The following is a 12,637-nucleotide window of genomic DNA, read 5'->3' as shown; positions in this document are numbered from 1 at the left end:
CCTGGAGTTCCACCGCCGGACTCGGAGGGAAGGGCCCTGGCTGGGGTTCAGGGGGGCCTTCATGGTTTCTTGCATCCGGGCCCTGAAAGTTCTAGTTACGCCACTGTCTAAGGGGGCTTTTTTCCCATATTAATATCAACATGTACGTTTGGATGGAGGTTAGGAAGGATTGGGGGAGAGGTAATATCAGTGTGCGGAATAGGTAGAGGAGTTTCGGTAGTATTATCATCTAAAGGGTAGCGATCCTATCCATCTTGGAGAGGCCAGTTGAACGCATTGAGCGTAAGAGTTGAGTATATATGGTTATATTGAGTATATATGGTTATATTGAGTATATATGGTTATATTGAGTATATATAGGGGATTAGGTAGCATCGATAATTAGTTATATATACTAATATAACCATTAGTATCACATCATCTGCGATTAAGCTTATTCTATGATCTGTATTATTACATTTAATCCCTGAGATACGTGTATCAGTTCTAATTTTGGTTGTGAGGGGTTCCATCAGTGGGGCAAAAATTAGTGGTGGGAGGGGACTTCTCTGACGTGTGCCGTTAGATATGGTGAATGGGGTAGATAGAGCTCCTCCTGTGAGCACTCTAGCTGAGGGATTGGAGTAAAAGGAAAGTATAGCGTTTTGGAATCAACCAGTGATTCAGAATTTGGCAAGGATAACTTTTAGAAAACCCCAAGGGATTTTGTCAAACACCTTCTCTGTGTTTAGACCAGGGGTCTTCAAACTTTCTAAACAAAGGGGCCAGTTTATTGTCCTTCAGACTTTAGGAGGGCCGGACTGTTGCCAGCAGGAGTGAGAATTTTCCTTGCATCACTGGGAGAAAAACATTGTCACATTTGGTATAGGATAGAGCAGGAATCCTCAAACTACGGCCCTCCAGCTGTTGCGGAACTACACATCCCATGAGGCAATGTAAAACTCTGACATTCACAGACATGACTAGGCATGATGGGAATTGTAGTTTCTGAACAACTGGAGGGCCATAGTTTGAAGACCCCTGGGATAGAGGAATAGTACCCCATCATTGGGAGGCCCATTGTTGGTGTCAATGAGAGAAATGGTGTCCCACTGTTGATGTCAGTTGTCAGAATAGTGTCTCATATCAGTGAGAGAATAATGCCTCAAGGGCCAGAAAATGGCAAGCAAAGGGCCGCATTCGGCCCCCGGGAAGCAGTTTGGAGACTACTGGTCTAGACCATGGATCTCCAAACTACGGCCCTCCAGCTGTTGCAGAACTACATATCCATTGTAAGGCATTGTAAACCTCTGACATTCACAGACATGACAAGGGATGATGGGAATTGCAGTTCCTGAACAACTGGAGGGCCATATTTTGGAGACACCTGGTGTAGAGAAAGAAGCAGAGAAGGCGTTTTTGTGCTTGAAAAGCGTGATGGACAAGGTTCAGCACTCTTCTTGGGTCATCTGGTGCCTGACGGCCTGAGATAAACCCAACTTGGTGCACTGCATGATGGGAGGTATGTCAGTAATCTTTGGCACGGACTTTAGCTAGTATTTTCATGTCTGTGTTAAGAAGATATATTAGCCTAAAATTTGCAGTTGATGAGGGATCTTTGTCAGGTTTCGGTATAGTTGTAATAGTTGACCGTAACAAGTCTGCTATTGAACCAGAGGCCCTGGCAGAGTTGAAGAGAGTCATTAGTTGAGGTGCAAGGATATCACAAAATTGTTTATAGAATTAATTTGAAAACTAGACATGTGGAATTTGTTTCATTCCAAATGAGTTTTTTTAACTCATTTCGACAAATTTGTTAATTCGGAAATATCTGAATTAATGAAAAAGTCAGTTTAACAATTTTTTTCCAAATATTCTTAAATTCGATTATTAGAAAATCCGTAAATTCAAATATTTGAAAATTTGAATATTTGAATATTCGAAAATTTGGAAATTCGAAAATCCGAAAATAAGAACAAAAAATTCAAAAGAACGAAAATCCAAAAATAAGAAAGAAAATACGAAAATTTGAAAACCTGAAAATTCGAAAAATCTGAAAACTAATAATAACTTAACTATTACTATAATTATAAATTATAGGTATTGAAAATTCCTTTCAAATTTGGCTGTTACAGAACGTAACAAATACGCATTTGGCTCGAAGTTACAAATTATTTGAAATAACGAATGCCGTATCTAAATGAATGGAACGTAACAAATTAATAATAATAAATAACAATAATAATAAAAAGGTTTAATTGTTATCATTATTATTATTAATTCATTCTGTTCCATTTGTTTAGATGCGGCATTCGTTATTACGGATTTTTAACTTTGGATAAATTTGTGTTTGTTATGTTGACTGACAGCCAAATTTGAAAGAAAATTCCAATACCTATAATTTAATAGATAGTTATTATTAGTTAGTTAGTTAGTTAGTTATTATTTAAAATTTTCAGCTTTTTGTTCTTTTGAATTTTTGGATTTTCTTTCTTATTTTCAGATTTTCGAATTTATGAATTTTCGAATTTACGGATTTCAGAATTTTTTTAATTTACGAATTTCCAATTTTTTAAATTTTCAAATTTTATGAATTTACGAATTTACAGATTTTCGAATTTACTAATTTTAGAATTTTAAGAATTTTAGAATTTTAGAATTTACAAATTTACAAATTTACGAATTTCAATCATAACGAATGACCCGAAAAAGGAAAAAAAAAACAAATAAAAAGAAAATGAAAACAAACATTTTTTTTTAGCAGTGTACATGCATACATGCTTTGAAAACCCATCCTCACCAGGTGACTTTTGTAAGGGCAAGTCTTTGATGGCACAGAGTATTTCCTCCACGGTTTAGGAATCAAAGGGTCAGTTGTTAGGTTGTACAGTAATGAGTAATACTCGCTAAAGGCATTTGTAATGTCTTGTGGGTCAGTTAAGAGTTGTCTGGAGGTGGGGTGAAGGAGAGACAAAATTTTAGTTTTCATACCTTGCGCTTTGACTCTTCGAGCCAACAGAGTACCCGCTTTATTACCTAGTGCGTAATTACCTGCCCAGCTGCTCGCCCGCTCTATCACCCACCCGCCGGGCCCCCCCGCCTGCTCACCAACCGAGCCTGCTGACAGCTCGGCCCCACCTGTGGAGCCGCCGATCTCTCACCCCCGGAGCAGCTCGCCCACACACTCACTCACCTACATTCTGGGGGGGGGCAATTGCCCCACTGCCCCCCCCCCCTGGATCCGCCACCTGGCTGAGGATCAGGGATTGGCAATGTAAAGGAGGAGTTGTTGGGCTGGCTGGGAGCATTATCATCCCAACGGGGCTTTGACTTGGCTTGGCTGGCTGTGGAACGAGATGCAGGGGGAGATGACTCACGGACAGTCTGCCGCTGAAGAGGAGGAGAAGTGCTGCTGCTGCTGTGTGAGGGTGATGCCAGTGTGAGGAGAGAGGAGCCACGCTGCTTGTTTGCAGAAGCCGCCAGCACCGTCTTGCCCACGGCCCGCATCTGCTAGCGGGAGGTAGGTTTGTCAGCTTTTGTGGCCCTTTGAGCAGTTTTCCGTACCTCAACATTTTACCTGGAGGTAGCGGGAGGTCCCGGGAGTGGGTTCGTTTTGCCCTTAATTTTGGCTCTCTGGGGCCGCTTTTTGCTGGGTAATCGGCAGAGCTGAGGTTTCAGGATTCCATCCGGTCCGCCGACAAGCCACACCCTCCCCCCCTCCCTTTTCTTACATGTATTTTAGTGCACACAAACACAATATGACACCCACTTTTGTAAAATATAATATACAATGTTGTGTCAAGTAAATAGACGTGTCAAGTTTTAAAATTACACACGCCTGTGAAATGGTGACGAGCTACGCTGAAAACTTTTTTCCTTTGTACATGTCACTGCTCCTGGCTGGATGGAATTTTTAAAAACCCAGAGTAGTACCCAACCCCCATGCTATTTTTTATTTCTTTTTTGACAACTCCATTGCCTATATTAGATAACAAGATGGGCATTTGTTATTTGACAGATTTTGCTCCTATTTATTGTAAAGGGGTTCACGTTCAAACTACTTTGAAGTGGAAGTGAAACCTTGCTCCTTGCTGATCTGAACACAGAATCGTTTGGCTGATCACTACTCTGCATTATTAGGACTTTCATATAACAATAGATATTTTATAGAAGTGACATAGCCCTTGTACACACGGGTCGGAGATTCCGACAACCAAATCCGTTGGATTTTGTCCGGCGGATTTTTTCCGAAACTGTTGAATACACACGGTCGGACGAAGTTGTCGGAAAATCCGATCGTTCAGAACGTGATGACGTTATTTCGTTACGACGGGACTACATTCAGGCTAGTAGCCAATAGCTTTGGTGTAGGAATTTGATCTGAGCATGCGTGGCACTTTGTCCGATCGGAAATTCTCTACACATGATCGGAGTATGTCCGATCGGAGCATTTTGTCAGAAAATATTTCCGGCAAGTTGGAAAATTTGGTCCGACGGATATTCCGATGGAAACAGTCCGATGCAGACCACACACACAGTCGGAATATCCGACTAAACACTCCGATCGGACACATTCCGTCGGAATCTCCGATCGTGTGTACAAGGGCTTATGTCAAAAATATAGTGTGAGCGCTCAATTTGTATATATTTCTTATAGTGCTACAAAATGATATGTGCTAAAATGTGTGTATAAGGTTACCCAAAGGAAGAAAGTTAATGCTCTATTATAAAAATGCAAAAAATAGAAATATATAAAGTGACTTATACATATATATATATATATAAACCAAAAAAATATAGTGACTGGTAGGATATTGTATCCCAAAGGAAAAGACGGTGACTGTAGATTTATATGAAAAATAATCACAGTGATAAAGTCCATAAATAGATAAATAGTCCAAAACAATCGTGCAGTGTCAATGGCAGCCAAGGTTCTGTGATGTTATGACTGAAGAAAACAATATTTCACCATGTGACGATCCCACCACCATATAGGGTACAGGCTTACCGGATCTATATGACCCTAGCAGACATACGCCTCAGGGGTCAATCAAAGCTTGTGATCCCAGCCAAAAAGGTCTCAAGGATTAGATGTGTCAGTCATGGCATATACGATCCCAACAAAATGACTAGATGTGGTCAATATTCCTCATGTGCATATACAAGTCCAACAACGACTCAGGCATGGAAGATGAAAAAACAAAGCCAACATGGCATAATAACGTTTTTATAAAACACTTTAATAAAAAAATTGGCTAAAACTCACATTTCCAAGATGAACAATCAAGCGTGTCAGAGAGAAAAAAATGGCAGTAGCGGAGTCCTCCCGACGCGTTTCGACCCACCGGTCATCATCTGGGGTGGACTCACACTACTAACCTACTGCCTTATATAGGTACTCACACAGTAAAGTGATGGCATTCCCCCATGTGTTGTAATTATGCCCACTTCCGGTATATCCAAGATGGCGGACGGGCGTGCGTTCCACGCCTCGATTAATATGCGTTCCACCCATATGTCAAAAACCTTTTGAGCCCAAGAATCATAATTGGAAGTGATAATAATTCTGGTATACAAAAAAATGGCGGCCTGGCGTGCGTTCCACGCCTCGCAACGGGTGCGTTTCACCTATTCATGTTAATGTATAGAGAAAAGGGGGGATGTGGAAACGGACCTGTTTCATATAGTAAATATGCAAAAAAGACCGACATGTAAGAGACTTAAATTGTTATGGGCTTACAAATAGACAAAAAATATGTCCAGAACCCTTTTATGAGTGGTGACCAGGAACCGGAAGTGTGCATCTACAAACACCGGAACCGGAAGTGAATGTATGTCACTTCCGGAACGGAATGGGGATGTAAACAAAACATGAGTACAAGAAAATCATTGTCTATTCACCAATACTCATAAGAAGGTGGCGCTAATGACACCTAGTGGCCACTAATAAGATTACAACTTGATAATACAAAAAATATACAAACAATACATCACGCTGTACCCAATGTGAATCACATGCTATGGGATAGTGACTTTATGATCAAAATAACTGTCTGACCATAGAACATAAAAATGAATGGATATATATATATATACAATGAATAAGATCATTCAAAAATGATAGAATCAAAATAAAAATAAAAATATAAAATATGAAATATAAGCTCCTTGATGGATTGTACCCACAAGTAACAAGGGCTTATACATAGAGCCATAGAGGAAGATTACTCAGCAATATTCTGACACGGCAGACAGATGGAAGTTGGCCAGTTGGGTTGATCTGATGATGTTTCTCCATTAACCATGAATGGTTTCCATGTTGGCGTGCCTGGAGTCTCTGGAGTTGAACACAATTCACATAACAGTCTCATTGGTGGGGTAAGTGGCAGAATCGGAGGATATTATAGAAAAAGCAGATCAAAGTGTATGTTACCCCAACATTTCATGTCTCTGATATGTGTCGGTGTTACCATCTACTTGTATGAGAAGTCTCATGTTCTCTTTGCATTGCTTCCTTTGTGCCAGTCCCCCTGCTTTCCTATTTCAAACTGACAACTTTAAGCAAGGAAGCGCAACTATCCCAACATGGCTAGTTTGCTTCTTTGCGTTCTACTTGGGAGCTACAGGATGCTGCGCTCACACATGGCGTGCCTGTACTCAAGCGGTCAGTCTATTGCTGACATGCCCCCCCCCTGCACAGCTCTTCACTGGGAAGGTCTCTCCAGGTGACTTCATTTGGCTTTTATAACAGCACAAGTACAAGTAGTTTCCTCCGTTGGAATATATTGACCTGAACACAATTTCTATAGTAGTCTAATTGTTGGGGGTGATGGTGAAACAAACAAGGGCGCGCACACACCGCTTCAGGCAAAAAGTGGACACACCCAGTCCAAGGTGCTAATCCCAGGCTCATCACCGTGGGTAATAACAAGAAGAGAAGAAATTGATTGCACACTCGAATCCAAAGGATGCTATTGAAGTTTTCTTTATTGTCATAAGCCAGACTTTGCAAGGGCGAATAGTTGACGCGTTTTAAAACACGAAAAGAACCCGTGAACAAGCACGTTCTTTTGTGTGAAACGCATCCGAAGGCATCCTTGCAAGTTTGTCTGGCTTATGACAATAAAGAAAACTTCAATAGCATCCTTTGTGCAATCAATTTCTTCTCTTCTTGGTGGGAGTGATGGTGTTGGAGGATGTTACAAGCAAAAATGGATCCAACTGTTTAAACAGATACAGGTAAGTCTTCATTTACCATTAAACGTCCATGGTCTGTGTGTATTAGGCTGGTGGTTGGAAAATATATATGGATGAAAATACAAAGACGGGCACATGATGTATGATGACTTTATTGTATAGAGAAGGTACATCGTTTTTATTTTACATCTTCTTATATATGTTCTAATGGATTATTAATAATACTAATTATTGTATAAAGAATGTACAATTTTTATATTACATTTTCCTTTATATATATATATATATATATATATATATATATATATATATATATATATATATATATATATATTCTATTTATATATTCTATTTATATATATATATATATATATATATATATATTCTATTTATATATATATATTCTATTTTATGAATATTAGTAGTAGTAGTAGTAGTAGAAGTTGTTGTAGTATTAGTATTATCACAGTATACTTAATAGTAGTAGAAGTTGTAGTAGTATTAGTATTATTATCAGCACAGTATACTTAGACTAAGATTTTCTATTTATTATTTCTCTCCTTGGAGGAGAAGATCCCTTCACTTCCGGTCCCAGTGACCTCATTGCATTTGCTCGTTACCTTTTCTACATAAATACAGAAATTAGGCCAAGCTTCGTCTATATTACAAACATAACAGCATAAGGTGTTTAGTTATGGGCACGTTGTCTACATAATTTGCTTTTTAGCTTCGGGTTTCCATGAATTAGAAGGAGACTTTGAGCAGTTGGGTACATCAGGAGAAATATCCAGTAACAAATTGTAAAAGTATCATGTTGGTACGAAATCAACATGGCCGCTGCAACTGAAAGATAGAAAGTCAAGTCCAGGACAAGTCTCATTATCATTATCTTGGTGGCCCGGATGTGTATCTGGAGCTGAGATGAGGTTAGGTGAGATTCGCTGAGGTTTATCCTCCAGACGTGTCTCAGCAGTGATGTGACACATTGACCGATGCAGAGACAAGTCAGAGTGGAGGGAAGAATACATCCGAAGAATGGGTTTAACGTGGTGTAAGTGAAATTTATTGTAGTATCAAAATAAATGGCAAACAAAGTTCCGTTTTGTAGAGAATTGGCTTCTGTGAACCAGAAAAGTGGCAAAGCGATGATGATTGAGCCAAGAACTGAACCCACGATGAGCTGAGGAACAGAAGACAGGAACACGACTTTCATCTTCAGAAGATAAGGGTGGGAAAAGTTCACCAATCGGACATAGTAGAAAATGGAGAGCCAAGCGGTGTTCCAGACACTGGCATAGAAGAAAATGAACTGTAGGGTAAACATTAAAAGAAATATATTCTTACTAATGTTGAAGAACCTCACCAGAGTGTCCAGGATGCCATCAAATGACAGCCAGACCTGCAGGAAAATGTTTATAAGCGCTATAGACATTTGTATTTGGCCACAGACAACAGAATTTCTGCTGTTTTTCCATTGTAACAAATACAAAGTCAGAAGTAAAGAGTTGCTCATTGTCCCGGATAGGCCCGTGAGAAGTGAAAACACAAATATGAACATTTCTTGAGCCGTGAACATCGTGGAACAAGGAAGAGTGTTTGTTGGGTTGTCCTTCTGCAGAGTTAAGCTGCATAAAATAATAGTCTAGATATAAAGCAAAAATCTATCAGAGATTCAGAGAAAACGTATCGTGAAATGCAAATCTCTCCGTGATTTGTTTGTCGGGTTTGATGGCCAGGAAACCATCTCATTAGGTTGTATTTCAAATCACCCGTTTCATCTGATCCTTGTTTGGTTTGTACCGGTAAGCTTAGGAACATATTCAAAAGCAATAAATCAGGTTCTTTAAAACAAAAAAAGCTCAGCACAGTTTTTGCCTCATAGTCATAGTGAACATGGTGATCTTTTAAAGTAGATGTAGGGGCTCATTTGGATGGGCAGCTAGAGGTGGGTGGCTGGACTAGAGCATTCAGATGAGATCAAACTCAACATCTGGAAGCAGCATCCCTCTGTGCTATGTCCGCAGAAAAACTTTGCTCGGGAGGCTACTGGTTCTGGTGCTATCTGAGGATGTAGAGAGTCGATATATCTCTTGCCAAGCCCCACCAAGCCCCACCAAATTCGCTGTAGCCGCAAAGCCGCATATGTGCCCTACACCTCCTAAGCTTACCTCCCGATCAGCACCCAGTATCTATGGTACTGTAGCATTTGGAAAGGTTTCTGGAACACTCGCCTCCCACTCCAGCTCTGTCACCAGCTGGCCTCTTGGCAGTGGTGCAGCTGAGCCGAATTCCATAATGGCTGCTCCTCCAGGCACAGAAAGCACCACTGACCCCCCCCCCCCCCCACTCTTGTCTGCCTCCTGCTCTGGAGGGGGACTCTACACCCGGATAGGCATTGGTAGAGCTCCTTACATCCAAGATTACTAAGGCAGTAGACAGAGAAGTTCTCCGGGGGCCTGGCACAGTTTTGCATTGACTTGCAGTAGCAGACCAGCCGTATCCAACAGGCTAAACAGCGGGTCTCCTCCTGGGAGGATGACATGCACCAAGCCCAGGCTATCTCTATAAAACATTCCGGTGCAGGAAAAAAAAGACCAAACTTTTCTGGAAAAAATAAAGATTTTTTACTTTCTGTTTTTCAACATATCCAATAAAGATTTATTTTGCTACATGTCTCAGGTTTTTTTGTGGGGGGGGGGAAACTATACTATTTGGGACACTAGTATAGTTATGATCTGTTCAGACACTCTACTAGTAATGGTTGCTATAGTGTGACTGTCAGGTGCGGGTATGGAGATTGAGATGCTAATTGGTCTCCCATTGTGGCTAAGTACAACGCGCCCCTGGAGTTGGGAACAGGGAGTGCGGTGCTCATAGAAGCACGGTTTGCCAGGTGCTTGCTTGTGGTTAGATGAGCTGGCCACTGAGGGATGACTGTAGAAGGCTGAACTGAACTTGCTGTGTTTCGGAAGGGGAGGAACCAGGAGCCAGGTCAGAGTTCATACAGGATAAATCAGTCCAGAGCATAAACAGGGGTGAGCCAAGGTCATACACGGAAGACAGGAACAAAAGCAAAGTCCAGATGCAAACCAAAGGTCAAACTGGGTGATCAGGAACAGAAGTAGGGTCCAGAGGCAAGCCAAAGGTCAAACCGGGAGATCAGGAAGTGAGGTCAAGGCAAGCCGGGTCAACAATGGGTATTCCACAGATCAGGAAAAAGAGTCACAAGGCACACACGAAAGCTGAGATAATCCAGTAATGTTCTGTTGTCAATGGCTGGCTTAAATAGGGCCATTGGCGCTAGCGTCTTTCACGCCACTTGCGGGCCGCCTCGCACTTGCCGTGCCAGTGCACGATGATGTGCAGCGCATGCTCCTGCACATCTCACAACTCTCTGTGGGCATCCATGTTGGTCCTGGGCAACATTGCCAGTTCTGTGAAGGCAATGTCCCTAACAGTGCCCCCTCCCCCAAGGGGCAGCCTCCAGAGACCCAAACTAAAACATCTCTCTGGGTACCTGCTGCGGAAGTTCCGCAAAAGTCTAGGAGCATGTATGTTAGCTGCAGGTTCCCAGGAATTTTCTTCTGAAGAATACCCCTTCCACTTAACAAGAAATTGAGTTTGCCTACCTTTTCTCCAGCAGTCCAGGATGGCTTCCACTTCATATTACATGTCCTTACCTATATTAACTGGTGGAGGTGCCAATTCTTCTCTTCCTGGAAATGGGCTTGGCGCAGCTGGTTTCAATAGAGAGACATGGAACACAGGATGGATCTTGTAGGAGGCAGGCAAAACAAGTTCGAAAGCCACGGGGTTCACTTCCCTTTTTATCTCGAATGGACCCACAAACCTTGGACTTCCTAAGAAGGAAAAGAGAGTTTGAGGTTAATGGAGGACAGACATACCCTGTCTCCCACCTTGTAGATGGGGTTCCCTCTCACTCTCTTGTCATTTTGCCTCTTGAAGTATTCTTGAGCCTTTTGCATGGTTTCTTGGAGGACTTGATCATTTTTTTGAAGGAAGCTTATTCTGTCTTGAACAGCTGGTACAGGAGATTCAGGAATGGTGTTGGGTAGGAAGGAAGGGTGAAAGCCATAGTTCACCCAGAAGGGTGACTGATTGGTGGCCGTGTGTATGAAGTTGTATGCAAACTCAGCGCAGGGCAGCAGGGAGGCCCAGTCATCTTAGGAGAATGAGCAGAAGCATTGCAAATATTGCTCCAAGGTTTGGTTTGTCCTCTCCGTCTGGCCATTACTGTGAGAATAAGCAGAAGAGATACATACCTCAATTGACAGGATCTTGCAAAGGTTCCTCCAGAAAGCAGAGGTGAATTGTCTCCCTCTATCAGAGACAATATTATCAGGTAGTCTGTGTAATCTAACTATTTCCTTGATAAAGATTCTTGCCATGTCCATGGTGGAAGGTGTGCCAAGCATGGGTAGGAAGTGAGCCATTTTTGACAGTCGGTTCACTACCACCAGGATCGTTGTGAAATTTTCTGATGGAGGGAGATCAACTATAAAGTCCATAGAGATATTCTTCCAGGGTTGCTCTGGGACTGGTTAGGGCCTTAACAGACCCCAAGGCTTGGTATTGGAACCTTCGTTACACTGGCAAATCAGACATGAATTACCGTACTTCTTGCAATCTGATTTTAGGGAAGGCCACCACAATTATTGCTGGACAAGGTTGATTGTCTTCTGAACCCCAAAATGCCTGGCAAGTTGGTGATCATGAAACTTTTTCAAGGTTTGCTATCTGACTTCCTGGGGAACAAAAATGTTGTCCTGATGCCACAGGAATTCTTTGTGGCTCCTTAAGGTTGAGATTCCTGGCTCCGTGCATTGGAGGGAGGCTTGTACAATAGATGCCCCAAAGTCTGGTTGTATTAATAAAAAGTTCTGTGTAGACAGGATTGTACCAGGAGTGGTTTCTTCTGGGGTGTCTGGGAACATCCAAGACAGAGCATCAGCCTTTCCATTCTTGGATCCAGGGTGATAAGTGATATGGAAATTGAATCTCAAAAAGAATAATGCCCACCGCCATTGACGAGGTTTCAGATGTCTGGCAGTCCTTAGATACTCTAATGGGCCGTACACATGATAGGATTTTCCGACAACAAATGTTGGATGTGAGCTTGTTGTCTTAAAGTCCAACCATGTGTAGGCTCCATAGAACATTTGTTGTCGGAATTTCCGCCAACAAATGTTTGAGAGCAGGTTCTCAAATTTTCTGACAACAAGAATAGTTAGTTGTCGGAAATTCCGAGCGTGTGTACACAATTTTGAAGCACAAAAAGTTCATGCATGCTCGGAATCAAACAGAAGAGCCACACTGGCTATTGAACTTCATTTTTCTCGGCTCGTCGTACTTGTTGTACGTCGCCGCGTTCTTGACGTTCGGAATTTCCGAAAACATTTGTGTGATCGTGAGTATGCAAGACAATTCTGATCCAAAACCC

General features: G+C 41.8%; 1 protein-coding gene across 1 annotated transcript; it reads right to left on the bottom strand.

The window, feature by feature from the left end:
* Positions 1-7,864: 7,864 nt before the first annotated feature.
* On the bottom strand, positions 7,865-8,752 carry LOC143925206 (taste receptor type 2 member 40-like). The gene has a single exon (XM_077449803.1). The coding sequence runs from the start codon at positions 8,750-8,752 to the stop codon at positions 7,865-7,867; it is 888 nt and encodes a 295-aa protein (XP_077305929.1).
* Positions 8,753-12,637: the final 3,885 nt, after the last annotated feature.

The sequence above is a fragment of the Lithobates pipiens genome, unplaced genomic scaffold (genome assembly GCF_037356315.1).
Source record: "Lithobates pipiens isolate NorthernLeopardFrog02 unplaced genomic scaffold, aLitPip1_a1.2 Scaffold_22, whole genome shotgun sequence".
In the NCBI taxonomy this organism is placed as follows: domain Eukaryota; kingdom Metazoa; phylum Chordata; class Amphibia; order Anura; family Ranidae; genus Lithobates; species Lithobates pipiens.
This window is presented reverse-complemented; position numbering and strand designations above follow the sequence as displayed.

Coding starts and splice junctions, on each gene's coding strand:
- LOC143925206 (XM_077449803.1), bottom strand. CDS start 8,752: ATGTTCACGGCTCAAGAAATGTTCATATTTGTGTTTTCACTTCTCACG.